General features: G+C 58.2%; 5 protein-coding genes across 9 annotated transcripts in view; 2 read left to right on the forward strand and 3 right to left on the reverse strand.

Annotated features, from left to right (window-relative positions):
* Window positions 1–21: 21 nt before the first annotated feature.
* Window positions 22–5,438, reverse strand: HSF4 (heat shock transcription factor 4). 3 transcript variants are annotated; one of them, XM_012742582.3, is made up of 13 exons: window positions 5,249–5,438; window positions 4,511–4,619; window positions 4,296–4,423; window positions 4,071–4,195; window positions 3,753–3,828; window positions 3,532–3,596; window positions 2,921–3,023; window positions 2,549–2,673; window positions 2,199–2,426; window positions 1,522–1,627; window positions 1,357–1,422; window positions 1,119–1,188; window positions 22–839 (listed from the first exon to the last, which is right to left on the reverse strand). In XM_012742582.3, the coding sequence occupies exons 1-13, from the start codon at window positions 5,369–5,371 to the stop codon at window positions 688–690; spliced, it is 1,476 nt and encodes a 491-aa protein (XP_012598036.1). In that variant the 5' UTR covers window positions 5,372–5,438; the 3' UTR covers window positions 22–687. The 3 variants fall into 3 exon arrangements, with proteins under 3 accessions (XP_012598036.1, XP_012598040.1, XP_075851846.1); XM_012742586.3 differs by having other exon boundaries at window positions 2,199–2,322; window positions 2,549–2,699; window positions 5,249–5,425; XM_075995731.1 differs by having other exon boundaries at window positions 732–1,422; window positions 5,249–5,425.
* A 535-nt stretch (window positions 5,439–5,973) lies between these two features.
* FBXL8 (F-box and leucine rich repeat protein 8) lies at window positions 5,974–10,082 on the reverse strand. The gene is made up of 3 exons (XM_012742590.3): window positions 9,971–10,082; window positions 7,886–8,081; window positions 5,974–7,317 (listed from the first exon to the last, which is right to left on the reverse strand). The coding sequence occupies exons 2-3, from the start codon at window positions 8,035–8,037 to the stop codon at window positions 6,345–6,347; spliced, it is 1,125 nt and encodes a 374-aa protein (XP_012598044.2). The 5' UTR covers window positions 8,038–8,081; window positions 9,971–10,082; the 3' UTR covers window positions 5,974–6,344.
* TRADD (TNFRSF1A associated via death domain) lies at window positions 10,069–15,105 on the forward strand. Its single transcript, XM_012742595.3, has 5 exons — window positions 10,069–10,194; window positions 12,564–12,722; window positions 13,622–13,899; window positions 13,982–14,171; window positions 14,305–15,105. Exons 2-5 carry the CDS (start codon window positions 12,572–12,574, stop codon window positions 14,613–14,615), a joined length of 930 nt encoding a protein of 309 aa, XP_012598049.2. The 5' UTR covers window positions 10,069–10,194; window positions 12,564–12,571; the 3' UTR covers window positions 14,616–15,105.
* A 2,576-nt stretch (window positions 15,106–17,681) lies between these two features.
* B3GNT9 (UDP-GlcNAc:betaGal beta-1,3-N-acetylglucosaminyltransferase 9) lies at window positions 17,682–20,067 on the forward strand. Its single transcript, XM_012742588.3, has 2 exons — window positions 17,682–17,789; window positions 17,975–20,067. Exon 2 carries the CDS (start codon window positions 18,176–18,178, stop codon window positions 19,382–19,384), a length of 1,209 nt encoding a protein of 402 aa, XP_012598042.2. The 5' UTR covers window positions 17,682–17,789; window positions 17,975–18,175; the 3' UTR covers window positions 19,385–20,067.
* A 93-nt stretch (window positions 20,068–20,160) lies between these two features.
* Window positions 20,161–25,196, reverse strand: part of PHAF1 (phagophore assembly factor 1) — a 31,095-nt gene continuing 26,059 nt past the window's right edge. For all 3 annotated transcript variants that reach the window (XM_075995732.1, XM_012742587.2, XM_075995733.1), the window contains exons 12-17: window positions 24,619–24,701; window positions 24,118–24,161; window positions 23,596–23,639; window positions 23,387–23,445; window positions 22,337–22,409; window positions 20,161–21,651 (exon numbers count right to left, since the gene is read on the reverse strand). In XM_075995732.1, coding sequence (XP_075851847.1) covers window positions 21,565–21,651; window positions 22,337–22,409; window positions 23,387–23,445; window positions 23,596–23,639; window positions 24,118–24,161; window positions 24,619–24,701 — 390 coding nt within the window. In that variant the 3' untranslated portion in view covers window positions 20,161–21,564. The remainder of the gene's footprint in view (window positions 21,652–22,336; window positions 22,410–23,386; window positions 23,446–23,595; window positions 23,640–24,117; window positions 24,162–24,618; window positions 24,702–25,196) is intronic.

A 25,196-nucleotide genomic window follows, 5' to 3' on the forward strand; every position in this document is an offset into this window, starting at 1 on the left:
GTGGGGGTGGGGGTGGGGGTTCTTCCCGGGGCACTGGGAGCCAGGCCACGGAGGCCGTGCACTAGCTGGGGACGAGCACGTAGGCCGCTTCCCTCCCTACCCGGGGTGCACCCAGCGATGAGTCAGGGAGGGGGCAGTCCGGCCCGCTGCCTCACTCGTCTGGCACCCAATCTGGGCCTGCTGATTCCCAGGTGCTTTACGTCTGTCATCTGGTCGACCCCTCCTCTTTGCCTGTCACAGATGAAGCTCAGAGAAGGAAGCAACTTACCCAGGATAACAGAGCGCATGATTGCGGAGCTGGGTGTGACCCGGCGGCCCCCGCTTCCCAGAGGTTGCAGTGACCACTCTCCAGCGCTAGATCCGGGCTTCAACTGGGGAGCTAGGCACCAGCTCCCCAAGCACCTCCACTCTCTAGGGGTTCTGCTATTAAAGCCCTAGGATCTGGACGCTTCTACATATGCAAAATCACCCGCCACCCATGACTCCAGTGATGCCTGGTCGATAAAGAAAAGAGACCAGAAACACAGAAAAAAATGCAGTTTATGTGCAGGGCTCGTCGGGGTAAAGGAGAGAGGCTGTTGAGTAGTGGGGGCTTCGCTCACCCCCCGCCAGGGGGCGCCAGGAAGCCAAGAAGAGTGTGAGCCGCCGACGGCTTCCTCTGCCCGCTGGCTTCAGAGGCCAGCGGTCTCAGGGGGAGGGACTGGCCGCCGGGCCCAAGTAGGAGGCCCGGCTCTCAGGGGCGCTGTAAATGGTTAAAGCCCCAGGCAGGCCAAGGGCTGGGCCTCCCAAAGCAGCCTGGACATCCAGCAGGAGTGGGGCCCCGAGCGTGGGGTCCTTCCCTAGGAGAAATGGGGCTGTGCTCAGCAGAGGGGAAAGGGTCCTCCTCCTTTCTTTAGGGAAGAAGAGCCCTGCCCGCCTGCCTTCTGCTCAGGATGAAACATCCATTCCATTCTCAACCTCCCCACTCTCAGCCAGTGGTGAGGGGGCAGGTGGCTCAAAGTAGCACTCTGCAGGACACTGAACTCAGGGGATGTCCTGCAAAACAGGAGCTGCCCAGCCCACACAATCAAGGTCCTAGACCAGTCTGTGGCCTCCTCCTCAATCACCACAACCATTACCTGGGCCTGGAGAATTTAACCCCTTGACTGCCAGCTCAGGCTCACCCCTCTCTGGAACCAAGGGCTGCATCTGCGTGAGAGAACCCCCCCGGGAAGCAGCTGGGGAGGGGGCCAAGGAGCTAAGGACAATCACTGGGGCAGTCATCAGACGTGGCTCTGGTTCACAGAGAACAGCCATGGACCAAAGGCTTGGTTCTTCAGCAACCCCAGGCCCTGCCCTCCTCCACCCTCTTCTTACCAGGGACAGCTCCATGTCCAAGTCCATCAGGGTCCATTCTCGCCCTTGGAGGCTGGGGCCCAGCACCTGAGGAGAGCTCTCGGTCAATGGTGCCCTCCCCAGGCTGCACGAACAGCTGGACCCCACCAGGTCTCCAGCCCCTGCACCAGTGGAAGGGGTACTCACATCCAGGGGCCCTGCAGGCTCCACACTTTCTGGTGGAGGCCGAAGCAGCAGTGGAGGCAGCAGACTGTCTGGGCTTCGGTCCCCTCTCTCCAGGCCCAGAGGCCCCCTGTGTACAGAGAGCTGCTGTTGCCCTGCAGTGCCCACCCTACATGAGGTTTCCAAGGAACTGGATGTATCAAGATTGAAATTCCCAAAAAAAAAAAAAAAAAAAAAATTGAAATTCCCCCAACATTTAGCAAATGCTTGGAGAGGACACCCCACCCCCCTAAGGGGCACTTAGAGAGTGCCCTTGCTTCCTAGCTGGGACCTGAGATTTGGGTTGTGGAGCTGGGGTCTTGAGACATGCCTCCTCCCTATCCAAGTGTCAATACCAGTGGTTCTTAAACTATTGTGTACTTTACAATCATCCCAGTGAACCCATTTGTAAAATGTAGATTCCTGAGCCTTTCCCCAGAGATACTGACCTAACTGGGACTTTTCACTTTCTAGGGGACTCTGACACTGGTGCTCCTTAGGGCACATGCTGAGATCAGATCAATGTTATAGATTCAAGTACCCAATGCCCCCCTCAGCCACCATGGGGCAGACACAGCTAGGAAGTGTTGTGGGCTGGCAAGTGCTGGTCTGTCTGCAAAAGTGGCCCATAGGGTTCACGGTCAGGAAAGGGCTCTGCTCACCTGTCAGCTATCTCCCTGGGGTCCCTTGGCTCAGGCTGTTGGGCACTCCTGGGCCCTTCAGGACTGAAGCTTCCTTTCCCTTCCAGGATGGCCTGCACCACAGCCACAGGCAGCGGTGGGGGGGCTGTCACGCAGAAGTCACACTCGTTTGGGGCCAGGGCCAGCCCGGCCTCGCCATCCCCCCCTGGACTGGCCGGCTCTTCTTTGAGCAGTGCCAGGCCCTTCTCCCTGCACCGGAGAAAAGCTTCAACCAGACCCTGACACTGACCTCTCCCCCTACCCCCACAGCCATCTGGGCTGCCTGGCCCTCCCCCAAAGGCTCCCCAGAGGGCAGCCCCTGTCCCCCTTACCTCCTGCCACCACTGGAGGGAGAAAGCCTGGTCCCTTCAGGGGATGGGGAGTCTTCTGGGATGTCAGAGATGATGGGGCCTCTGGGTCTGTGAGGGCTGAGGCCCAAGGTCGTCTCTGGGAGGGGCTGTAAGTAGAAGGCGAGGCCCAGCCCTTGGCCTCTTGGCACAGGGAGAGCCAGAACCCAATACACACACCTGGACCGGGTCTGAGAGAGAAAGTTTGAGGGAGGAGGCTCAGTCCACACTGGGGAGCCTGGATCTGGTTGAAGGGAAGGCTGGCTTCCATCTTTCCTTATTTTGGGGGAATGTGGAGAAGGGACAGGCCCTCCATAGGCCCAGCTATGCCCTGGGGAAGGGGTAAGAAAAACCTACCGACTGGATAAAGTAGGGGTCCTGCAGGAGGGCACCAGGTAGGGGGCAGGCATTGAATTTGGCAGGTGCTGGGCATGTGCTCCCTTCGTCCAGCATCAGGGACCTGTGCAGGGTGACCAGGGCACAGGCAGGTTCAGCCCCTATGCCCCTCAGCCTGCACTTCCCTCCCTCCCTCAGGCCCCAGCAGCCAAGTCAGCAGAGCTGAGGCCTGTTGCCAGGGCATCAGTCACATGCTGGAGGTGGAAGGGGCTCCCCCCAGAGATGGGGGCCCTTTGGGGGTAGGGAGGTGAGGGAGGGAGCATGGTTTCAGCCCCAGGCCCTCAGCTGCTGGGAAGCTTTGGGGGGAGAGGGGAGGAATTTGGGGATAAGGGGTGGGAATTTGGGGATAAGGTCCTGGAACAGGAAGATCTGGGAGTGGGGGTACCTGGTGGTAGAATTCAGGGGAGAGGGGGGCAGTCCTAGATGGAGCCAGGGAGCCTGCAGTGCAGGGAGAGGAATGAGGATTCCTGGTGAAGGAGGTTCTGGAGGAGAAGGGGACCCTGCTGGGGACCTCTCTGGGGGAGGGTCTGGGACGTGGGGAAGTGGGTGAGAGCACCCCACCCCTCACTCACAGCTTCCTCTTGGCTCCCGCACTGCTGGGCCCCGCCTGAAGTGGCCCAAAGAGACACTGGATCAGCTGAAGAGAAAGCAAAGGGTTAATTCATACTTTGGGCCTTGCCTGCACCCTAGCAGGCAAGGGGTGGGTTGGCAGGCCTCAGTTGGGTGCTGGGGGCCTGGGCGGAGGGGTGGGGTGTGGAGAAGTGGTGAGGGGGGAGAAGCAAGAGAGGAACACCTTGCCGATGATCCGGTGCTGCTGACCGTGGCTCTGCCGCAGAGTCACCACCTCCCGCCACAAGATCTCGTTCTGCCTGCGGGAAGGGGTGGGAGGGTGCTGAGGCATCTGAGAGGTCGCCCAGTCACCGCCCCCCACAGAATGCCGGGGACACACGCGACCACCCCTTGATCATCCAACCTATAGAGACCAGGGTTCCACGGCGCGGCCCATTTGTCTGCGTGGAGGCGCCGAGGCCTGAGGGCAGAAGGGGCTGCCCAGAACCGCGGTGCCCTCTCACCCCGAACCCCCCGCCCCGCCTTTCCGGGTCCCTCGTACTGCCTGAGCTCCCGCAGCCGCGCCTCGGTGCTCTCCTGCACGCCCCGCAAGGCCTGCACCTCGCCCAGCAGCCGGCCTAGGTCCTCCGGGCGCCAGCGGCCGTCGTCGCCCCGCAGCGCGGGCACCTGCGGGCGGGAGGCACTGTCGGGAGAGGGTCGCACAGAACAGGGCCGGCGGTCCCAACACCCCTGCTCCAGCTTGTTCCTTCCCGCAGGCCGCGCACACCTTGCGCCGCACGCGCTCCAGGAGCTGCTCGCGGCCGCGCACGAAGCTCGGGTGCTGGAACTCGACGTGGTCGCGCTCCGGCCGGAGCAGGCCGCCCTGCTCGATGCTCACCACCTTCCGAAAACCGTCTGGGGAGCGGGGCGTGGGGGCGTGAGTCGCCCCATCCCCAGCAACGGGTCACCCACGTCCCCTGCCCGCCGGCCCTGAGGACTCACACATGTTGAGCTGGCGCACAAAGCTCGCCATGTTGCTGTGCTTGAAATACTGGGGCAGCACTTCCTTGGCGAAGCGGCTCTGATCGCTGACGAGGAAACTGGTCCCGCTCTACCGAGAATGCCGCCCGCCCACCGTGCAGGCGGAGACCAGACGCCGTGAGCGGTGTCCGCCCACGGCCAGGCCCGCGCTCTGGCGCGCGCACACATACTCACACTCACTCTGGGGGCCCGGCTTGTCGCTTGTCTCTATATGGGACGAGGCCAGGCCACAACCGGCTCTGAGGCCTAGCCTGGGGCGACCACAGTGAGTCCCTACCCCCAGCCGGACCCACACTCGGTACTCGGTTCTCAGAAAGGAAGAGCAGAGGCCACCCGGATACCAGTCCAGGACGAGGCCCAGACCCGCGATGAGACCCTGAGCTGGAGCCAGCCCAGCCCTTTCCTTCTCCTGGCCTCTGTTTTCCGATCTGTGAGATGGGGTGGGGTGGGATCTCAATGACCTTGAGGATCCCTCAGGCTCTAGGGGTCCAGGGGGCTCCTAGCCCTTCCTCGGTGGCAGAGCAAGTCGCCTCACCCCCATCTCGAAACCCCCTCCAAGGTAAACTACCCTGGATGGCTGCATGGGCGTGCCACAGCCCAGTCCCAAGCGGGGGTTGGGTGGGCATGGATGTTCACTGACGTGGAGGGACCCGGGGGGTGGGGGGACCACTGGGGAAGTCAAGGGGCCCCAGCCCTCACCGGGCTCCAGCGGATCAGGTGGTCGGTGCCTGGGTCGCCCACCAGCGCCCATAGCTTGCCGAGGAAGGCAGGCACGGGGCTGGGGCCTGGCTCCGTGGGCAGAGCGGCTGGCGCTTCCTGCATGGTGCAGTCTCAGCCCGGCTCAGCGCTCGGGCCCGGCCGCTGCGGGCTGGTCAAAGCGGCGGAAAGTGCTGCGTTTGCCGCCTGCTCGGCCCTACTCCGCCCCCAGGCGCAGGGTCAGGCGGGGGCCACGTGCGAACCCGCTGGGCGGGGCTCGGACAGCGGCCGCGGCACCAGCAGACGGAAAGGGCTGGTTGGATCCGATGTGTGCGGAGTGGAGGGGTGGGGTGTGGAGGGAGACCTGAGTTCGAGTCCCACCTTTCTCAGTCCGTTTCTTCCTTTGTTTTTAGGGAGAAATCGCCCGTGTGCACCCTGGTGTGGGCTGGGAAAGTCCTGGAGGGCGATGGCCGTGGGCACAGTGAAGCCCCGGTAGGGCGGGCAGTTTGGATGGGTCGGGCGGGAAGCTTGCCCCCTTACCGCCAAACCCTGGAAGGTAGTCTTTCCAAGGGTGCGGAGTGCCCCGCCCCTGGGCCCCGCAGCCTCCTCGATACAACGGACCTTGAAGAGACCTCCCACCTCTGCCAGGATGGCTGGCACCTCTGACCTCTATGTGTTCCCTGTCCTCCCGCTTCAGAGCCGATCCCGCTTTTCACAGGACACAGAAACACTGCAGAATTTGTTTATTTCACACTCATCCCTGATGCCCAGCCCGCATCTGTGCCCTCCCAGCCCCCGCGCCGGGACGCGGAGCCGGCGCAGAGTCCGCCGAGTGGTGGGGGTGGGGGTGACGCAGTGCGGTCCGGGCCATGACCCAGCGGGCGGGCGGGCGGGCGGGCGGGGGTCTGTAGCGGTTGCGAACACCGAGTGGACTCAGGGCGCCCCGGACTGGTCCCGACGCCATTCCACAGTTCCCAATCCCGGAGAGGCACAGGAGCCAACAATGCCGAAGAAAGGGGCTAGCAGTTGGGGCGGCCTGGGCACCCCCATCTTGCATCTCAAAGGCCTCAAGTCTGCGGGGGAGGGAGGGGCTGGCGGATCACGCCACGAGCGTGGGCCGCCAGGGATGGGGCTCTCGCGTCAGTTTGAGCGTGTAGGTGCGCAGGCGCGGGCAGTGCGCGCGGAAGGCGTCCCGCACGGAGGGTCTCACCACGCAGAAGCAGTGCACCTCGGTGAGGCCCGCGCAGCGCGCCGCCAGCTCCTCCAGCGCCTCGTCCAGCTCGGCGGAAGCGGGGGCGCGCACCTCGAGCGCGCGCAGGGTTGTGGCATAGTGGCGCGCCGCGAAGCGAACTGGGCCTACGGTGTCACCGGAGACATTGAGGCGCAGCGCAGCCACGGGCACTGCTGGCTGCAGGACGCGCGTCACGCTATCTTCTGGCAGCGCAGGCTCTAGCTCCAGCTCCACCGCCAGCCCAGGGTGGCGACGGCGCAACTCGGTCCAGGCTTCATTGGGCAGGGTGGACGCGCGTGCATCTTCAGGGCACGCGCACCGCAGGGCTAGGAGCACTAACGGCGCGCGGTCTGGCGCGGCCAGCACCTCCAGGGCGGCGCGCGACAGACTGGCTAGGTGCAGGCCGAGGGCGCGCAGGCGCGGGCAGGCCTCCAGTAGCTTGAGCACCGAGCCTGGTCCCACGCTGCCCACCAGCGTACCGTTGTCCAGGAAAAGGCTGTGGAGCTCGGGGCAGTTGCGAGCTGCCTGCAGCACCAGCGCGTCGTCCAGTGTGAAGGGCAAGCGCCGCAGGTCGAGGTGGCGCAGCTGGCGGGCGGCCCTGCAGACTGCGTGCACAGCATCCAGGACGTCGCGGCCCGCGTCGAAGAGCGGCTTTTCTCCGCGGCACTCCAGGCGCAGGCCTCGAAGTCCCGGGGCACGTCCCGCCAGCGCCATCAGCAGCTCAGTGGCCGTCTGGCGACTCGCCTTCCTGGATGGTTCAAATTCCAGCCGTAGGTTGCGAACATGGTCCAGGCAGTCGGACATATGTGGCGGCAGCATATCTTCCTTCTCACAGTCGCAACTTGGGTTAGAGCGGGGTGAAAAAGGCATTGGCGGCATCCCCGCAACCGGGAGAGAATCTTCTACCCACTCACCCCTCAGCTGGGGTTCCAGTTGCCGTCCCAGTTCCAGCCCAGCCACCAGACCATGCCTATTGCCCCAAGGCAGCTGCTGGCAGTGGGCGGGACCTCCCATCCTATCCCTTTAGAAGACTTTAGTTGAAACCCTGGCGTGGAAAGCCAATGATATTTTAGGAACTGGGGTTTCTCAGCGGCCTCTAACTAAGGACTTGAGGCATGACCTCCCTAGCTTAGTGACCTCTGAAAGGTGATTAATCTCTCTGCCACAGTTTCTTATCTGTACAATAGAGATAACAATACTACCAATCACACAAGGCTTTGTGAGGATTAGATGAGTTAGTAGAGGTAAGGCACTTAAAAACAGTGGTCGGTACATAGTAGGTGGTTAATAAACGTTACTAATTATGTTTTTTAATGTGGGAGAATCACTGAATCTCCTGAACCCCCAGCTCCACAGAGAGAGCAAGGAAGCGAATGGAGGCAGGAAGCAGGGGAGAGGAGCAGGCTCACCTGATGTTGGTGTCCTGCCACACAGCGCTGCAGGTGGCAGCCGCAGCCCAGGCCCTGCAGACCCTGGCAGCAGCAGCACGGTCCCTCAGGGGCAAGTATTGAAAGATGGACACTAGCATCTCCTCTGGCAGTTGCCCTCTAGGCTCAGCCATGGCCCAGCTTGGGTGGGGGCTCCGAGGCTCCCAAGTGCTCTGGCCTGGAGAAAGAAAGTTGTCCCTGGGCTCAGGAAGGCCCAAAGTGTTGAGGGAACACTGGAGCCTGGGTGTACAAATGCTTGTGTCCTAGGAGCTGCTACATTTGTTTATAGAGCTCAGCGCAAAATGAAAATGTGGGGGAACCCTGTTCACAACATTAGTAAGAATTTCAAGATGGTGACAGCAGAGCTTTTAATCAAGTATGGAGCCATGTGTTGGGCCCTAGCCGACTGCACAGGTCTCAGGCCCATGAAGTTGGCTTGGCCCTGGATGCCAAAGGTTTCTGGTTTTCCTCTGAACTACTTTCTCATCTGTTGAACGAATCCACATTTTATGCTCTGTTATAAGGAATGGCAACCACCACCTATGTGTCAGGCTGCAAAAGTCTTTCCTGGGGTGGCTGGCAGGTGGCTGGGGAGGCCCTGGCTTGGGACAACGCCTCCACACCCCCAGCTCAAAGAGCCCATCTACCCCCACCTCTGCACATACACACTCAGAGCCGCCCAGCCGGGATCACTGAGCTACTTCCTGCCCAACTTCGACCGTAAGGACTGGGCCCAAGTCCGGAACTCAGAGCCTCAGATGGCGTGGGCCATCCGAAAACCCAGACATTTTTCACAATACAGATTTCACGGTCCCACGTGCTAAATCAGGCTCTCTGGAAAGGTGAACGCCGAGGAATCTGCATTTCAGCAAGCTCCGGTGACTCCTCAGGCTGTAAGTTGAAAAAAATCCATTCTTTTTTTTTTTTTTTTTTTTGAGACAGTCTCACTCTGTTGCCCAGGCTAGAGTGCCGTGGTATCAGCCTAGCTCACAGCAACCTCGATCTCCTGGGCTTAGGAGATCCTTCTGCCTCTGCCTCCTGAGTAGCTGGGACTACAGGGATGCGCCACCAATACCCGCTAATTTTTTCTATATATTTTTAGTTGGCCAATTAATTTCTTTCTATTTTTAGTAGAGACAGGGTCTCGCTCTTGCTCAGGCTGGTTTCGAACTCCTGACCTTGAGCAATCCGCCCGCCTCGGCCTCCCAGAGAGCTAGGATTACAGGCGTGAGCCACCGCGCCCGGCGAAAAACCCCATTCTAACACCCCCATTTACTAGAGAGTGACTACAGGGTTAAAAAGGCGGGAGTGTGAGTGAAGACTTAATTGTCAGGGACCACGAGCCAATCAGGAAGGGGCGCGGGCGGGGCAAAGCTGGATCCGCCCAGAGAGGGGAGGTTCCTTCCCGGCCTCCGCCTAGCCGTGGGGATGTCCCAGGTGCTTCCTAAGACAGCCCCACAGGATGCGGAAAAGCTTGGGGTTCTGGGGCCTGACGACTCTGGCGCCTGAGGAGCTCAAGGTTCAAGTTCTGACCGTGACCCATGAGCAGCCAGGGCTCCCGCTGGGCAGTTTATATCCGGCTGGAACTCTGCAGACCCACCCTGGAGCGCAGCTTTTAGGGAGGGACGGGGTTGTGGGAGACCGTGCGTCCTCTTTGAAGCTGCCAATTTTGTTATAAGATGCCCGAAGGTTTGCGTGCACATTTCACTCCACTACCCAGTTAATCTTCCCAATCTTCCAGGCTGATGGTCTCTCCTGGAATTTGTTCCACGTGTTTCCTGGGACTTCCGATACTCTCGGCCTAGCTCGTACCTCGGATCCACTGGCACCCGGTTTTGAGTACCCAGGAGTAGCAGAGATCAGAGATCACCAAGCGGATCTCCAGGGAGCACCAGAAAATTCTGGTCTCCAGAGGGCGCCCCCTTGTCGACCCGTCCGTTCCCCGCTGGAGGAAGCCTGGCAGCTCTCACTCTGAGGCCCTCCGGCCTCTTAAGAACCGCTAGTCCCCACACTCCCTCCCCGAGGGCAGTTCTTCCTGCCGTCTAACCTCGGGTGCCAGTGTCTTACCTGCTTTAGGGGACCAGGTGGGGTTTGCCCGGGGCTGGGACTGGCCGGCCGCAGAGGGCAGGGGGCGGGAAGGAGCCGCCCCGAGCCCGAGGGGCGGAACGCGCGGGCGGACCGGGCGGCTCGGGCTGGGGCACCGCCCCGCGCCTCCGCGCACACCCGGAAGCGGCGCGAGTGGAGCGGCGCCTGGCAGGCGTGGGAACCCAGGCCTGGGCCGAGGTGGCCAGGTTAGTGCAGAGGGTGGGTGGCCTCCCCGGTGCAGACACCCGTGGCTGCCCCAGCCAGCTGGCGGCAGCGGCCTATTGGGCTATTTCTGTGGGAGGCGGGGGGTGGGTAGGGGACTTGGCCCCCACAGGTTCCTTGTCCCAGGTAAGGGCTTTCGAGGCGGCGGGTAGGGCCCTGCCGGTGGGAGGGCAGGGGAAGGGCGGCCGGGCTGGTTCTGAACCGTGCTGTGATTGGAGACCCCTTGCCTGCCCTAGCCGATCTCATGTTCGAAACCCCAGCTTGAGGGTGGGCTAGTAGGAACCAGGGGAGCCTGAGAGCTCAGGAGCAGCGCGGCAGAATAGGCGGGCGCGCCGGGCTGGTCGCAGGGAGTGGCCACGCCCGCAGGCCCAGCCAGAGGTGGGGCTGGCACGGGCCGGTTATGTGTTAGTGGGGCGCCGTGCCTGGTTCGCCCGGGCAGTAGGGGTAGATATTCCGAGGTCGGTACCCAAGTATCGCACATAGTCTCCGCCCACTAAGCGTTCTCTGGACCCAATCTAGAAGCCTTAGCCCCTCCCAAAGAGGGGCGGACTCTGGGTGGGTGGGGCTCGGGGCTTCCCGAGGAGGGGCCCCGTTGAAGGACACGTAGGAAGGAGTGTCCAAGGGAATGACTGGAGACTAGGGCCGCCTAAACTGAGCTCTCGACCTCCGGCCGGTAGACTTCCCCATTTGTCGCATACTACTGTGATGGTGCAACCCCCATCTCCAGGGTGCCAGTACTCCCTGGCCAGCCTGATGGGCAGACGCTGGTCCCATTTGGTCCCCACTTCTGTACCATGGGGTGAGACCACATCCATCGAGTCATTACTCCTAAGTTGGGGGGCCAGGGGAGGTTCCCACTCTCTCCTCCAAGCCACTGTCCAAGGGCCCCTGGCTTTTCTTACCTCCTTGGCTGGCTCACTGCTGCTCTTGTTCATATTTGTCACCTGCAGAGTTTCACTCCATTTTTTTTTAAAGAGAGACAAATTTATTTGCTTTTTAAAATTTTTTGTTTTTGGAGACAGTCTCAAAAAAAAAAAAAAGAGCAGTGGCATCATCATAGTTCACTGCAACTTCAAACTCCTGGGCACAAGTGATTCTCCTGCCTCAGCCTCCCGAGTGGCTAGGAACTACAGGTGCACACCAACATGCCCGGCTAATTTTTTGTAGAGACAGGGTCTTGCTTGCACTGGTCTTGAACTCTTGACCTCAAGGGATCCTTGTGCACCTTTCCACCTCCACCTCTCAGAGTTCTGGGATTACAGGTCTGAGGCACTGCACCTAGTCTAGGACTAGGTTTTTGTCAGAAGATGGAGGGAGGAGTTACTAGTGCCAAGGGACCCTGGCTCTATCTGGACAGGGAAGGAATCTGTAGTAGAACAATTTGAGTTGGATAAGACAAGAGCCCAACTCTAAGAGCTTTATAACAAAAAGGAATGATTTAATTCATATAACTGAAAATTGCAGGGTACAGTGGCTTTAGGGACAGCCGGATCCAGGGCTATAACGTGGTTAGGAGTGCATCTCTGTCTCTTGGCTCTGTTTCTTTCTGTGTCTGACTCACTCTCAATCAGATTATTCCCAAGCACTGGCAGAGGAGACCTATCCCTTCCCTCCATTTCAACCCCCAGGGAAGAGAAATTAGTGCCTCTTTCCTATTGGTCCAGTCACAGTTGCAGGGTTGATTCTCATTGGCCCAACTTGAACTAGCCATTGCAAGAGTATGAATAGAATATGCAGATTGGCCAAACCTGGTGCATATGCCCAGACCTGGAGCTAGGGAGTAGGGTACAGGCACATGGATTGAGAAGAGAAAGGAGGGAAGTCCCCAAAGGTAAGTCAAGGTTTGGGGGAAATCTGGATAGATGCAAACTACAGGTGTCCTTTGAATGAAGCCAGTAGGTTCAGTGGGAATGCAGGTGAAAAAACTTAACGGTGGGGTGGGGGCCCCCAGTGATACTGGGGGCTCAAGTTCAGGACATGGTTCTGGTTGGCTTTGGGGCATGGGCACCATCCAGAATGAAAATGTCTACTGTCAGCTTTGGTAAGAACGACTCACTGGCCTGAGGAGGAGGCAGAGAGGCCCCACTGCAGGATCTACCTCTGCTTTCCCTCCACTGTGACCCTGAGCTCTTTCTCTGAGAAGGCATTGGAGTGACAGTCCTCACTGCAAGTTTGGAATGGGAGGGCTCTGTGCAGAACTAGAGGCACGAGAGGCTGCCTGTGAGATGGTGAACTCTTGTTCCGCGTGTGCCAGCTAGTCAAGCCTACCGTGGAGGCGACAGCTGAGCCACATGGGACTAGACAATTGTCTCCAGGTCTGGGGGATGACCTGGATGCCTGTCTGCATCTCCAGGAGGTGAGATGGCAGCTGGGCAAAATGGGAATGAAGAGTGGGTGGGCAGCGCGTACCTGTTTGTGGAGTCCTCGCTGGAGAAGGTGGTCCTGTCGGATGCCTACGCCCACCCACAGCAGAAGGTGGCAGTGTACAGGGCTCTTCAGACTGCATTGGCAGGTGCGTGGGTGGGTGGGCATGTGGAGAGGAAGAGGTGACCTGGGGCCTTTTGTAGACAGGGCTGGGACAGAGGGTCCAGGTCCTTGGTGAGCCTGGGCTTAGGGAAAAGATTTGGCAGGCGGTGGGGGTGGGGTAGGGAAGGGGGGCAGAAGACCCCAGCTGTGTAGGCTCTTTTTTCTCTGCTTATGGCATGTGTGACCTTGAGTGTAGACATGTGTCCCCGTGTCTGTGTATGCTTTACCTACTTGTGCACTGTCTCCCCGCTTGATGACTCCCCACCCCAGACCAGTTGGCTCACTCCTTCCCATTAATTGTGTATCTTTCTCTCCTCTTTTCCTCTCTCACTGCAGCACTTCTTGCCCAAGACCCCTCCCCAGAACCTACCCTTCCAGGTCCCCCTTTCCCATCTCAGGGCAGAGGCCACAGGCGGCTGAAGCGGGTTGGGGTATCTGTTCCTGGCCCCAGAGCAGCAAGAGCCCCTCTCCTTCCTGGGCAGCGGGAGCCGCACTTGGTGGAGGCCGAAGACTTGAGACCTCCCGCCCCTCCTCCGCCCTGCTGGCTGCCTGCCCAGGCGGCTAGGCTGCCGAGGGCACACGCCCCTTTCTGTGCTGCTAAGCCCCTGCCCTTTGCCTTCCCTCATGTGGGGTGTCAGAGATGGGGTTAAGAGTGGGGTTCCAGAGTGGGGCACCCACTCTGTCTTGGGTGCGCCCCGTGATAGGTCCTGGCTTTCTTTCTGGGTTGTTGCTGTTTGCATCCCAATTTTATTTCCCAGCTGGGCACTCTAGGGTAATCCTGCACCCCAGGTCAGGGGATGGGGATGGCGGCTCGCCCCTCCTCCGGCCGCTTGGGGAAGGGCCGCGCTTGGGGACCGCCCGGCGCCTGACTGCCCGCCTCTGCAGAGAACGGTGGGAGCCCGGACGTGCTGCAGATACTCAAGATCCACCGCAGCGATCCGCAGCTGATTGTGCAGTTGCGATTCCGCGGGCGGCAGCCCTGCGGCCGCTTCCTCCGCGACTACCGCGAGGGGGCGCTGCGGGCCGCGCTGCAGAGGGGCTTGGCGGCCGCACTGGCCCAGCACCGGGTGCCGCTGCAACTGGAGCTGCGCGCGGGCGCCGAGCAGCTGGACGCTGTGCTGACGGACGAAGAGCGCTGTTTGAATTACATCTCAGCCCAGAAGGTACGGCTGGCCTGGGGTCAGGATGGGGTAGGGCGGGGATTCCCCGCGAAGGTCCCACTGACGGCACACCCCCTTGCCCTAGCCCGACCGCCTCCGGGACGAGGAGCTGGCTGAACTGGAGGATGCGCTCCGGAACCTGACGTGCAGCTCAGGCGGCCAGGGTGGGAACGTGGAGGCTGCTGAGGGCCCCTCGCAGTCCCTGGTCCCCTCTCTCTCGGAGAAGCCGCTGCCACCGACTGGCCAGACTTTTCTGTTCCAGGGTCAGCCCATAGGTGAGGTGCCCCGGCCGCCGAGAGGCAGGCGCGCTGGGAGATCGGAGCCCGGAGGAGCGAGGGCTGGGTGGGAATGGGAGGGTGCTGGCTCTGGGGTGCCTTGCGCTCACCTGCGTCCCCACTCCCTCTGCAGAGAACCGGCCGCTGAGCCTGCAAGACCAGCAGACGTTCGCACGGTCTGTGGGCCTCAAATGGCGCAAGGTGGGACGCTCACTGCAGCGGGGCTGTCGCGCGCTGCGGGACCCGGCGCTGGACTCGCTGGCCTATGAGTACGAGCGCGACGGGCTGTACGAGCAGGCCTTCCAGCTGCTGCGGCGCTTCGTGCAGGCCGAGGGTCGCCGCGCCACGCTGCAGCGCCTGGTGGAGGCGCTCGAGGAGAATGAGCTCACCAGTGTGGCAGAGGACTTGCTGGGCCTGGCTGGTCCAGATGGCGGCCTGGCCTAGGCCAGGTGCCCAGCCAGGGTTTGGAGCACCCGGATGACACTAGGGTCCCTTCTGCTGCTATTGCTGGCCCCCTGTCCATGCACGGGACTCCGAGACCACACTTAGAACCCCACTCGTCTATCTGCTGGAGCTGTTGGGGCAAAGTTGATTGCCTTCCCCGGGAGCCAGAAAGCACCCACCAAGCCCGCTGGGGGTGCACCATTGGGGATTCTGCCCCAGATACTTTGCTGGAGACAGCGTGTGGGTGACCTGCTGGGGAGGTTAGCCTCACCATCTCCTACCCTAGGAGAGGGAATTGGGGCTGGGGCTGCACTTACCTTTTCACTCATTAAGTGCCTGGCCCTTGAGTGTCCTAGGCATCATCCTGGTGCTGCAAATGTTGTCATGAGCAAGATAAACAAATCCTGTCTGTCCCCAGCTCACACACAGTGTGAGACCCCAAATATTACGTAATGGAAATAAAACATAACCCCCTTTTTGATGTGAGGAATACCAGGAGTTGTGGGAGCACAGTGGAGATGCCTAAGCCAAACTGGGGGTTGGGCTTTCCAGAGAGATGGAGTGTGTGTTTGTGGGGGTGGAGGGGTGCTGAGAGAAGGGCTGTGTTCTGGGCACAGCCAGCCTCAGGTGAGGTCTTGAGGCAGGTGAGAGAGACGGATGTTAGGGCCCAAAGTTTAGAGCAGCTGGATCTGGGGTGGGTGGACTGCCAAGAGGTCAGTTGCTGAGGCAGATAGGTGAGGGCTGGTTAAGCCATTTTACAGAATGTGGATTTTAATTTTATTCATTTATTTTTAGAGACAGGGTCTCACTCTGTCACCCAGGCTGGAGTGCAGTGGTGAATAGCTAGCTCATTGCAGTCTCCAACTACTCATCTCAAGCAATCCTCCTGCCTCAGCCCCCCAAATAGCTAGGATCATAGGTGTATACCTCCATGCCTGGTAATGATCATTATTATTATTTTATTTTTTGGAGGGATGGGATCTCCCCATGTTGCCCAGTCTCAAACTCCTGGGTTCAAGTCATCCTCCTACCTCAGCCTCCCAAAGCGCTGGGATTACAGGTGTGAGCCACTATGCCCAGCCAGAGTGTGTGGATTTCATAACATGGCCAGTGAGAGAAGCCTTTGAAGGGTTTCAGGAGTTAAGACTGGGAGGCTAGTGAGGAGGAAGGGAGGGAGGGAGAGAGAAAGAAAGAGAGAGAAAAGAGAGGCAAGATGGTGGCCCAGGCTGGGACAGTGGCAGCAGAAATGGAGGAAGGTGGCTGAACACCAAGAACTGTGGGGAGGAAGAAAAACAGATCTGGTGACACTGATGAGCACTGGGGTGAGAGGACCCCAAGTTTTTGTCTTTGCTGGTTGGATGGAGGGTGGGAAAGCCTGCTGGGATGGGTGCCCTGGGGAAAGCTAAGTGCTTGCTCTGTTTGGGACAAGTGGGCATGATGTTCCTGTGGTACACCCAGGGAGAGAGTGTGAGGGCAGCTCGATCTGTAGTTCTGAGTTCAAGAGAAGGGTCAAAGCAACGGATTCATGAATGGACAGGTGGGAGTGGGTGGGGTGGCCCCCTGGGAGAGGTCCTGAGGATGCCAAACAGAAAAGGAACAGCCCATAGAGTAAGGAGGAAAACCAGCAGATTTGGAAGCCAGGGGAATACTCACCTGCTATGAGGGAGGCTGCAGATCAGGCAAGACTGAGGAGTGTGCATTGGATTCTGTTAAAAGGAGGTTGCCAGGCAGGGGCTCTTCCTGGGGCATGGTAGAGACAGCCCAAAGCTGTACCCTAGGAGGGAGAGGGAGGTGAGGCAGTGGAGAAGGCCAGGATAGAGGACTCCTGACTAGTCTGTGGCCAGGAAAGAGTGAGACTCAGGATGGAGGGTTGGTCTTTTAACAGAGAATGTTGGTGGGGAGATGTCATCAAAAGGTGCAGACACAGCCTTTGGAAAGTGGATGATCCTGGGTAGGATTGGCACTGTTTCCAGCAGCCTGTTCTCAGAGACTCTGGTTGGGGCTGTCTACCCTGCAAGCTCCATTCATGACATGGGCCACGACCCAGAGAACCTGAGTTTGCAGAAGAGCGCTAGCAGCAGAGCTGGGCAAGGACTCAGCCCTCAATCTCAGAGCACCTCTCTGCCCACCTGGATCCCAAATCAAATCCTTAGCGAAGGCCTACTCTAGGAGCCTCTCTAAGCTGTGCCCATCCCTGCCAGCCCACTGAGGCCTGCAGTGGTACAGGCATGGTGAATTCTACCCGTGGGAAGCTCTGCTGGGGACCAGGGGACTCAGAACTACACCTAGGCTCAGGCCCATTAGCCTCTGGGCAGACAGGCTGAAGTGTTTGCCTGTGAAAAAAAAGCAGGGTGAGCCGGCCCCCTGTCCTATATCCCAGGGGATCGATGAGGGGGAAGGAAAGACAGATGTAAGAATCCTGGACTGAATTCCGGAAGACCTGGGTGCAGTCCTTTCTGCCTGAGATCCTGGGCAAGTTACTTACCTGCTGAGGAGCAGTGTCCCCATCTGGACATGAGCAATCAGAGCTGCTGGCAGGGTTGTGAGACTAGACGAGCTGCTTTATCCGTGTACACGAGTGCTTACTGGGGGATGGGGTGGGGGCGAGGGACGGCAGAGCAAGAAGTAAGGAGGCAGCCATGTGTCCCGGGGCAGTTTATGGGCCCTGACTGGTGGAACCAGGGCTGCTGAGGAGAGGCGCCTGGAAAGACAGGAGGGGATAGTGGCCAGGTCGCTGCTGAAAACGCTGGACCCCAGGAATTTGGGACTGGTCGGCTCGGAGGCTTCTGGCAGCCCCGCACCGCCCCACTCTGGAGAGGAGGCAGGGTAGGGGCAACCAGAAGGGTTGCTGCTTCTTCCAATTCCCGGAAAGGCAGATTTGGGGAGTCTGAGCTAGCACCGAGACCAGGCCTTCCTAGCCGGAGTTGTCCGTGAGGAGAATCCCTCTCTGGGATTAGACCCACTAGGAGACCGCGCTCCCGGCGCCGACTCGGGGGCGGAGCTGAGCTCCAGATGTCCGGGCGCGCACAGCTGGAGGGTCACGTGGCACCGCCCCGTCCCCCTTCCTGCCAACGCTGCATTTGGCCCAAGCCCCGTCCATGGCCGCCCTTGGGACCCTGCGCTGAGCCCCGGAGGCCCCGGCGTCCGGGGCTGAGACGCTCCCGAGGGCCGAGCGTGAGTCGGGAGTCCCAAGGACTGACATTAAGGGGGTGGCAGGGGACAAATAAAATAGATTCGGCCTCAGAGCCGGGGGATGCGGGCGGGGTGAGGCCTAGGCTCCGCGGCCATGGGGCACCGTCCTGGGCCGGAGCTGAGGATGGGGGGAGTTGGCTACATGGGGGAAATTCTTTTCCCTTCAGGCTGCCCGTCCTGGAGGGTGCGTCAGGGCCCCGAGCAGGACGACGACAGGAGAGGGATAAACGGAGCGTAGCTGGAGACCCCGGGGGCGTGGCCTCCCACCCCTTGTCTCAGGGAGGGCTGGACTGGGAGCCACGGCCCGCCGCCTCGGGAGCCCCCGACTGTGACTGCTTCAAGGGAGGGCGGGCGCCAGCCACGCGGACATGAGGAGGAGGCTGCGCCTACGGCGGGACGCGTCGCTCACGCTGCTCCTTGGCACCGCCCTTGGCCTCCTACTCTACGCGCAGCGCGACAGCGGGGCCCCGACGACTAGCGCGCCGCAAGCGCGAGGGAGGGCGGCACCAAGGCCCACCTTGGGGCCCCGCACGTTCCAGGTACCGGACGCAGGCGCAGCACCCCCGGCCTACGAAGGGGACACGCTGGCGCCGCCCACACCCACAGGACCCTTTGACTTCGGCAGCTACTTGCGCGCCAAGGACCAGCGGCACTTTCCGCTGCTAATTAACCAGCCGCACAAGTGCCGCGGCGACGGCGGACCGGGCGGCCGGCCAGACCTGCTCATCGCTGTCAAGTCAGTGGCAGCCGACTTCGAGCGGCGCCAAGCCGTGCGCCAGACGTGGGGCGCTGAGGGTCGCGTGCAGGGGGCGCTCGTGCGCCGTGTGTTCTTGCTTGGCGTGCCCAGGGGTGCGGGCACAGACGAGACAGACACAGTGGGGGTGGGCACTCGAACACACTGGCGCGACCTGCTGCATGCTGAGAGCCGTGCATACGCAGACATCCTGCTCTGGGCCTTCGACGATACTTTTTTCAACCTAACACTCAAGGAGATCCACTTTCTGGCCTGGACCTCTGCCTTCTGCCCCGACGTGGGCTTCGTTTTCAAGGGCGACGCCGACGTGTTTGTGCACGTGGGGAACCTGCTGGAGTTCCTGGCACTGAGGGATCCGGGGCAGGACTTGCTTGCTGGTGACGTGATTGTGCAGGCGCGGCCAATCCGTGCGCGGGCTAGCAAGTACTACATCCCTGAGGGTGTGTATGGCCTGCCAGCCTATCCGGCCTACGCTGGAGGCGGTGGCTTTGTGCTTTCAGGAGCCACGCTGCGCCGCCTGGTTGGTGCCTGCGAGCAGGTTGAACTCTTCCCCATCGATGACGTCTTTCTGGGCATGTGTCTGCAGCGCCTGCGACTCACGCCTGAGTCTCACCCTGCTTTCCGCACCTTTGGCATCTCCCAACCTTCAGCTGCGCCGCATCTGCGCACCTTTGACCCCTGCTTTTACCGCGAGCTGGTTGTAGTGCATGGGCTCTCTGCCGCTGACATCTGGCTTATGTGGCGTCTGCTGCACGGGCCGCGTGGGCCAGCTTGTGCCCATCCACAGCCTGTTGCTGCAGGCCCCTTCCAGTGGGACTCCTAGCTACTCATCACAGCCCAAGCTCCTCTCACTCAGACTCAGGATGGAGTGGGAAGGAACTTGAAGGGGTTCCCAGATGGATTATTGCAGTGTATGTGGTTCTTTTCCAGACCACCTGGTGTCTGCCTTCACAAGGTCCCAGGGAGTGGAGATTGAGCTTGGTTCCTGTTGGCCCACTCTGCTGGGAGCCAGTCAGCAACAAGTGTAACGGTGACCTTTTGAAATAGCCAGGACTGAGGTGGTGGAGGACCATCTTTTGCCCAGTTGGCCCCAGGGTGGTGGACATGTTTGGTCCTCCTAGTAGCAAACAGGTGTGTGTTTGGTTGGGTGGGTGGCAGGGGCTCATGGAATCCTACCACATGTCTTGGTTTGGAACCCCTAAAATGATCCAGATACATGTATGACTCCTCAAAGGGAGGCCCCCACAGAGAGGTATGTAGGGGGTCCTGGCTGAAGCCTTTGTGGACCTGGCAGGCTTTCTGCCGCAGCTCAATCTGAAAGTAGACATTGTGCTTCCCACCTACCCCTCCAAATTAGATTCCCAGCCCTGCCCAGGTCTTTAGACCTTGCCCCTCTGAGGTCTGCTTTCCTGGAGCCAACCTCTCCTAGGCCCAGGAGGATGGAACCACAAACAGGGACACCCTCACAACTATGCCAATCTCATACCGGAGGCTGGACCATCCTCTTCAGAGGAACCAAGGAACGCCTTCCATGAAGACCTCCCCCACTATAATTTCCTTATCTTTTTCAACAAACCCCTTCCTCAAAAAAACCAACGCTTATTTTAGTACAAATATCCCAGCAACAGCACATTGGGGGGCCATTGCTGAGAGCACAGGTGCTTTATTGGAGAGGGGATGTGGGCAATAAGGACGGTTTCCCCATTGCAGGAGGTTGGGAACAGTCCTGGCTGCCCCCGACAGTGGGATGTGCAGGGGTCTCTGGCCAGGCCACAGTCCACATGGGAAGACATCAGACAGTCAGAAAGTCATGGGAGCGCCACACAAGCCTGGGCTGTAGGCCCAGGAGCCATAAAGGAGCCTGCGGCAGGTCCCCTGCACATTCATCATTAAACTATACAGGATGAGGCTGTACATGAGTTAATTACAAAAGAGTCGTATTTACAAAAGTCTGTACACACATTTGAAAAACTCACAAAATTGTCATCTATATATCACAAGTTGCTAGACCAAAATATTAAAAATGGGATAAAATTATACATTTTTCTTCTCAATTCTTTTCAAAAGGATTAATATTTTTTAAAGCATATATATGCCACTTTCCATTAGCATGACCCATGAAGAGACTGAGCAGCCCAGCCTTCCTTGAGCCCCCAGAGGCTTTGAGCCATGAATAGGCCCAGCCAGGGGACAGTGCCCAGGGTTGGGGCAGGGAGCAGCCACAGTGCAGAACAGAATGCTGAAACACAACAAAAGAAGGAAGATGTCTTTGGCTAAAACTTTGGCATTAAATAAAAGAGGCAAACAGGATGGAAACATGCAGCCAGGTTGAGGCAGAACAGGGGCACAGGTGACCTTGAAAGCTGGCTTGAAGAGGGGTGGGAAACAGGCCTGGGCAAGTACCTGGATGGTAGAAAGCTGTGTTTCAACCAGTTGGCTGTGCCTACTGGGCCTGGCAGGGAGCACATGCAAGAAAGAACAGGAAAGGGCCACCTTGGCCACAGCCAGCTCATCAAGTAACTAAAGTGGATGTAGTGCAAATGTCACAACCAAGTACTACAGACACACTACCTGCTTGCCTTAAGGGTCACATGGCAATGTGGGGCCAAAGGCAGGACCCTGTCCTCATCCTGGGTACCTGTGTCCTCAGCCACAAGACAGCCCCAAGTTTTCCCAATGTATGTGGGACAGAGGTTGACACGTCCTGCCTCTTTACATGTTAGTCAAGAGCTCCTGGGTCCAGGTATCAAGGCTCAAAGTTTGTGCTTCTCTTTGCAGTCTGTGTCCCCTGCTGGCACCAGCAGGCTGAGGATGGACAGAGGAATATCTGGGCCCCTTATACCATGGCAGAGCACCCAGCCTGAGCCCCACCTTAGAACATCACAACAGCCCTTCAACACTGGCAAGGTGTCCAAGAAAACCCACAGGCTGGCACACAGAGGCCTGCTGAGCAAGATGCAATGTACAGTTCCACGGGGTAGAGGGACATGGGTGGTGATGTCCCTAGGGGAGCTCCGCTGTTCGCAGGTGGGCACCAGGCCTGGGGGGGCCATACAGGGTCACTGAGGCAATGTGGTTGTTCTGCATGACCTGGTGTGAGAAGAGGACAGTGGGGAAGGATAGAAGGGATATAGGCAGACCCTGTGCACGGGGTCTGGAGGTCATGCGTGCAACAAACCTGCACATAAGGGTTAGGCTTCCTGACCCCTCTACCTCCCCAACTCACACTAGGAGCCACCTCTGCTTGAGGACCTGTTTCTCAGGGGATAGGTACAGCCTTTACCACACCTTTCTGTCCAGTCCTCCTGGAACTGTTAAGTGCCTGCTGAAGGTATGGCATCCAGAGGGAAAATAGGGGCAAACCTGTTTTCCTCCCAATCAGGGGGGGCCTCCAGAGCCACTTGCCCACAGTACACCCATCCACATGGCACTCATAGGCTCCCAACACCATGGGCTGGGCCTGACTTGCCCTGTGGCTCTCTTCCCTGATTAACCCATATTTCTAGATATAAACTTCAGATCCTTCTTACCTCTCATCTTGCTGAATATAGACCATTGCTTCGGCCTCCATGACCTGAGATTTCCCCAGCATCATTCCTAAACCCTCACTGGTAAGTATGGGCGGGCCATGCACTCAGCAGCCAGGGTTGTTGGGGAAGAATTAATCTGACCAGCATGGCAGTCAGACACTTCCCAATTTCTATGAATCACTTGCTTGTCCCTGCCATGTCTACCACCCCCTCAGCAGCTTACTTCCAGAACCTCCAGGGCTTACCTCAAAGATCATCCGCTGAAGACCAAAGCAGAATGTGGAGCCAAATGGGTTGGTGTTATTTGGGGAGGAGGACCTGGGGCCACAGAATTGAGAATTAGAGGATCAGACAGAGGCCAAGGCCAAGTAAGACATCTGGTTCCTTTTAGAATGTGGGCTATATGGCTGCGTGTGTCTGTCTCCCACATAGGCCCTCCAGGTCCCAGGGGTAGGGATGGCCTCACTTAACTCAGAATCCTACACAGCCCAAAAAGACACAGAAAGTTATGGTGGAGCTGGACTGGGGTGGTGAGTAGTCAGGAGGGCCTTTAAGTAAGAGAGAGCCTCAGGCAGGATGGCAACCAGGAATGGGGCTATGGACTATAGCAGGTAGTGGTTTTATATATATATATATATATATAATCAATCAATCAATGACAAAGTCTCACTCTGCTACCCGGGCTAGAATGCTCGCGCTCTCTCTCTCTCTCTCTAAACCTCAGACTCCTGGGCTCAAGCCATCCTTCTGCCTCAGCCTCCCGAGTAGCTGGGACTACAGGCGTGTGCCACCATATCAGACTAATTTTTTTTCTCTATATATTTTTAGTTGGTCAATTAATTTCTTTCTATTTTTAGTAGAGATGGGGTCTCCCTCTTGCTCAGGCTGGGTCTTGAACTACTGACCTCGAGCAATCTGCCCGCCTTGGCCTGCCAGAGTGCTAGGATTACAGGTGTGAGCCACCGCGCCTGGCCTATAACAGGTAGTGGTTTTGATGGGGAAAAACAACCCAGAACAGCCAGATGAGACTACCTCCCTTTCTGAATAACTAAGGGTGAGAAGGCCCCCATACCTGGAGGTAGGGTGGGGAGAAGGGAGCTATCCCCAGGGGCAACCTCTCTAACACAGGTAACATGCCAAACAGTTGGCCCAGTCCTAGCATGCAGGAAGCATGCTTGTGGTAACACCAGACTCTTCTGTAATTTCTAAGCAATATCTACTGCACCAAGCTTCCCTGGCCCTCTGGGCTATGAGGAGCAGGGTGGGGTGGCCAGAGATCACAACCTCTCACTCACCTGTGCAGAACAACGGGCTTCTCCACAGGGTGGCCCAGGAGCTCTTGGATGTTGTCCCACTGCAAGAGGGACAGGGAGCAGCAGGAGTTAGCAGGGACCTGAACATAGGTGTCACCAATGGTTGGCCCAGAGGACATGGCTCCAGATTGCTGGCAGGCTCATGTCCACCTCATTCTCAGACTGCATCAGGTAGGAAAATAGGAGCTCACCTTGCTGTAAGTCGTGCATGTTTCTGTCTGACCATCTGTGGTTTCTGAAAAGAGAACACAAGGGGCAGGTTGCTAGCTGGTCCAGCCCACCTGTGGTCCCCGCCCTCAGCAGGATCCAGAGCTGGCCACCCTTTGCACTGGGGTTGGAGTATGTAGGGAGAATAGACAGGCTGTTTTGGAGTTCCAGGGTGGAGGGGATGGGGCAGAAAGGTGAGAGGCGGCCAGTCAGGTCTGAGTTATACCAACTAGCAGTGGGCAGCAAGCACCAAGGATGGGCTGGGGGCACATGGATGATCATCTGTATATAGGAAACACTCCCCTTCAGAGGCAATAATCCTATGGTCATAGGAAAAAGTCTGAGAGCCTCCAGAACAAGGAGCCCACCCCAGAGGAGCTGACGCTGTGGCAGAGGCTCCAGACACCTAACCAATACTCCCCTCTCTGCTTGGATCTTTCTCCCTTCTCATAATGGGTAATTGACTCCAAAACTCCTTCCTTACCCTAAGGGCATTTACTACTCACCTTTCTTTATAGCTAGTGGGATCTTGAACTCACAGCGATGGTAACTAGAGAGAAGGCAGAAGGGTAAATGCTGGGCCTCCTGGAAGGCCTGACCACTCCCACATCCCAACCCTGCTCTCTAGGAAAAACAGAACCAAACACACCTGTCCGAACTCTTGGTTCTGAGCCCCTGACACAGCATTCACTGGGGGAGGCCAGATTTAGGCAATGAAGTTGAACAGAAAAGTGCATGGCCATGGGCTCTTAAGAGCCTACCACCTTGGATAAAGACATTAAGCTTTCTGAAGTGATTTTCCTATTTGTAAAATGGGTTCAAATGGAGAGATGTAAATAAAGCATTGGACATTGTGCAAGGAACACAGCAAGCACTCAGTAAATGTTCACTTCCCATGAAACAGCAAGAATTCAATTGTAGATAAATTAGTGAACACCCAAAGATACAAGCTTTCGTTTTTCAGCTCAAAGTTCACTTCACAGAGAGGCAGATACAGGTGTACTCACATGTTGAAATTATAATGACCAGGGTAATTGGTGTGTAAGACAAACTTCTTCACTTTGTGTGTATTTGCGTCAAAGAGGATGTCCTGGGATAGAAAACAAGGGTATTCAAGTAGGGAATGTTACTGAGGAAGAACAGGGGTCTTCCCAAGGCCATGTCCAACTCGGAGACACCCACTCCACAATGGGGATACCTGCAGGCATCAGCTTTCTCCCAAACAACAGTCAAAGAGACAGCTAAGGCCAAGCAGCTTTAACAGGGCATTTTCAGTGAGGGGGGACCCACCAAGTATCTGTAGACTTGGTAGGCACAGGGGGTACAGCTACCACTGCTTGGGAGCTAAAACACATAAGGGAGATCTTTCCTGCCAATGGAACCTGATAAAAAAATCTAACTGAGAGCAGATTTTGGCTGAAAGGCTACTAAGAACATTCAGGGGACACCTGACTCTTGAGGGGCTCAAGGCATTCTGAATGCCATGATCCTACAGAGCCTCTTGGCTTACATTACAACCTTTGCATGAGTTAGCAACCCCTTGAACTGAAGTTCCAGCCTAATCTCTCTACAGGACTTGGATGTA

This window comes from Microcebus murinus, chromosome 20, assembly GCF_040939455.1.
Source record: "Microcebus murinus isolate Inina chromosome 20, M.murinus_Inina_mat1.0, whole genome shotgun sequence".
Taxonomy (NCBI): Eukaryota; Metazoa; Chordata; class Mammalia; order Primates; family Cheirogaleidae; genus Microcebus; species Microcebus murinus.

What these genes read in the sequence shown, in the direction of transcription:
- HSF4 (XM_075995731.1), bottom strand. Translation starts at nt 5,371, where the DNA reads ATGCAGGAAGCGCCAGCCGCTCTGCCCACGGAGCCAGGCCCCAGCCCC. An exon ending in CCCAGGGAGATAGCTGACAG is followed by an intron (nt 1,628 to 2,198) that starts GTGAGCAGAGCC and finishes CTCTGTACACAG; the next exon opens with GGGGCCTCTGGGCCTGGAGA. An exon ending in AGCCTGCAGGGCCCCTGGAT is followed by an intron (nt 1,423 to 1,521) that starts GTGAGTACCCCT and finishes AGCTCTCCTCAG; the next exon opens with GTGCTGGGCCCCAGCCTCCA.
- FBXL8 (XM_012742590.3), bottom strand. Translation starts at nt 8,037, where the DNA reads ATGGCTGAGCCTAGAGGGCAACTGCCAGAGGAGATGCTAGTGTCCATC. An exon ending in TGGCAGGACACCAACATCAG is followed by an intron (nt 7,318 to 7,885) that starts GTGAGCCTGCTC and finishes CTCTAACCCAAG; the next exon opens with TTGCGACTGTGAGAAGGAAG.
- B3GNT9 (XM_012742588.3), top strand. Translation starts at nt 18,176, where the DNA reads ATGAGGAGGAGGCTGCGCCTACGGCGGGACGCGTCGCTCACGCTGCTC.
- TRADD (XM_012742595.3), top strand. Translation starts at nt 12,572, where the DNA reads ATGGCAGCTGGGCAAAATGGGAATGAAGAGTGGGTGGGCAGCGCGTAC. An exon ending in TCTTCAGACTGCATTGGCAG is followed by an intron (nt 12,723 to 13,621) that starts GTGCGTGGGTGG and finishes CCGCCTCTGCAG; the next exon opens with AGAACGGTGGGAGCCCGGAC. An exon ending in GTTCCAGGGTCAGCCCATAG is followed by an intron (nt 14,172 to 14,304) that starts GTGAGGTGCCCC and finishes CTCCCTCTGCAG; the next exon opens with AGAACCGGCCGCTGAGCCTG.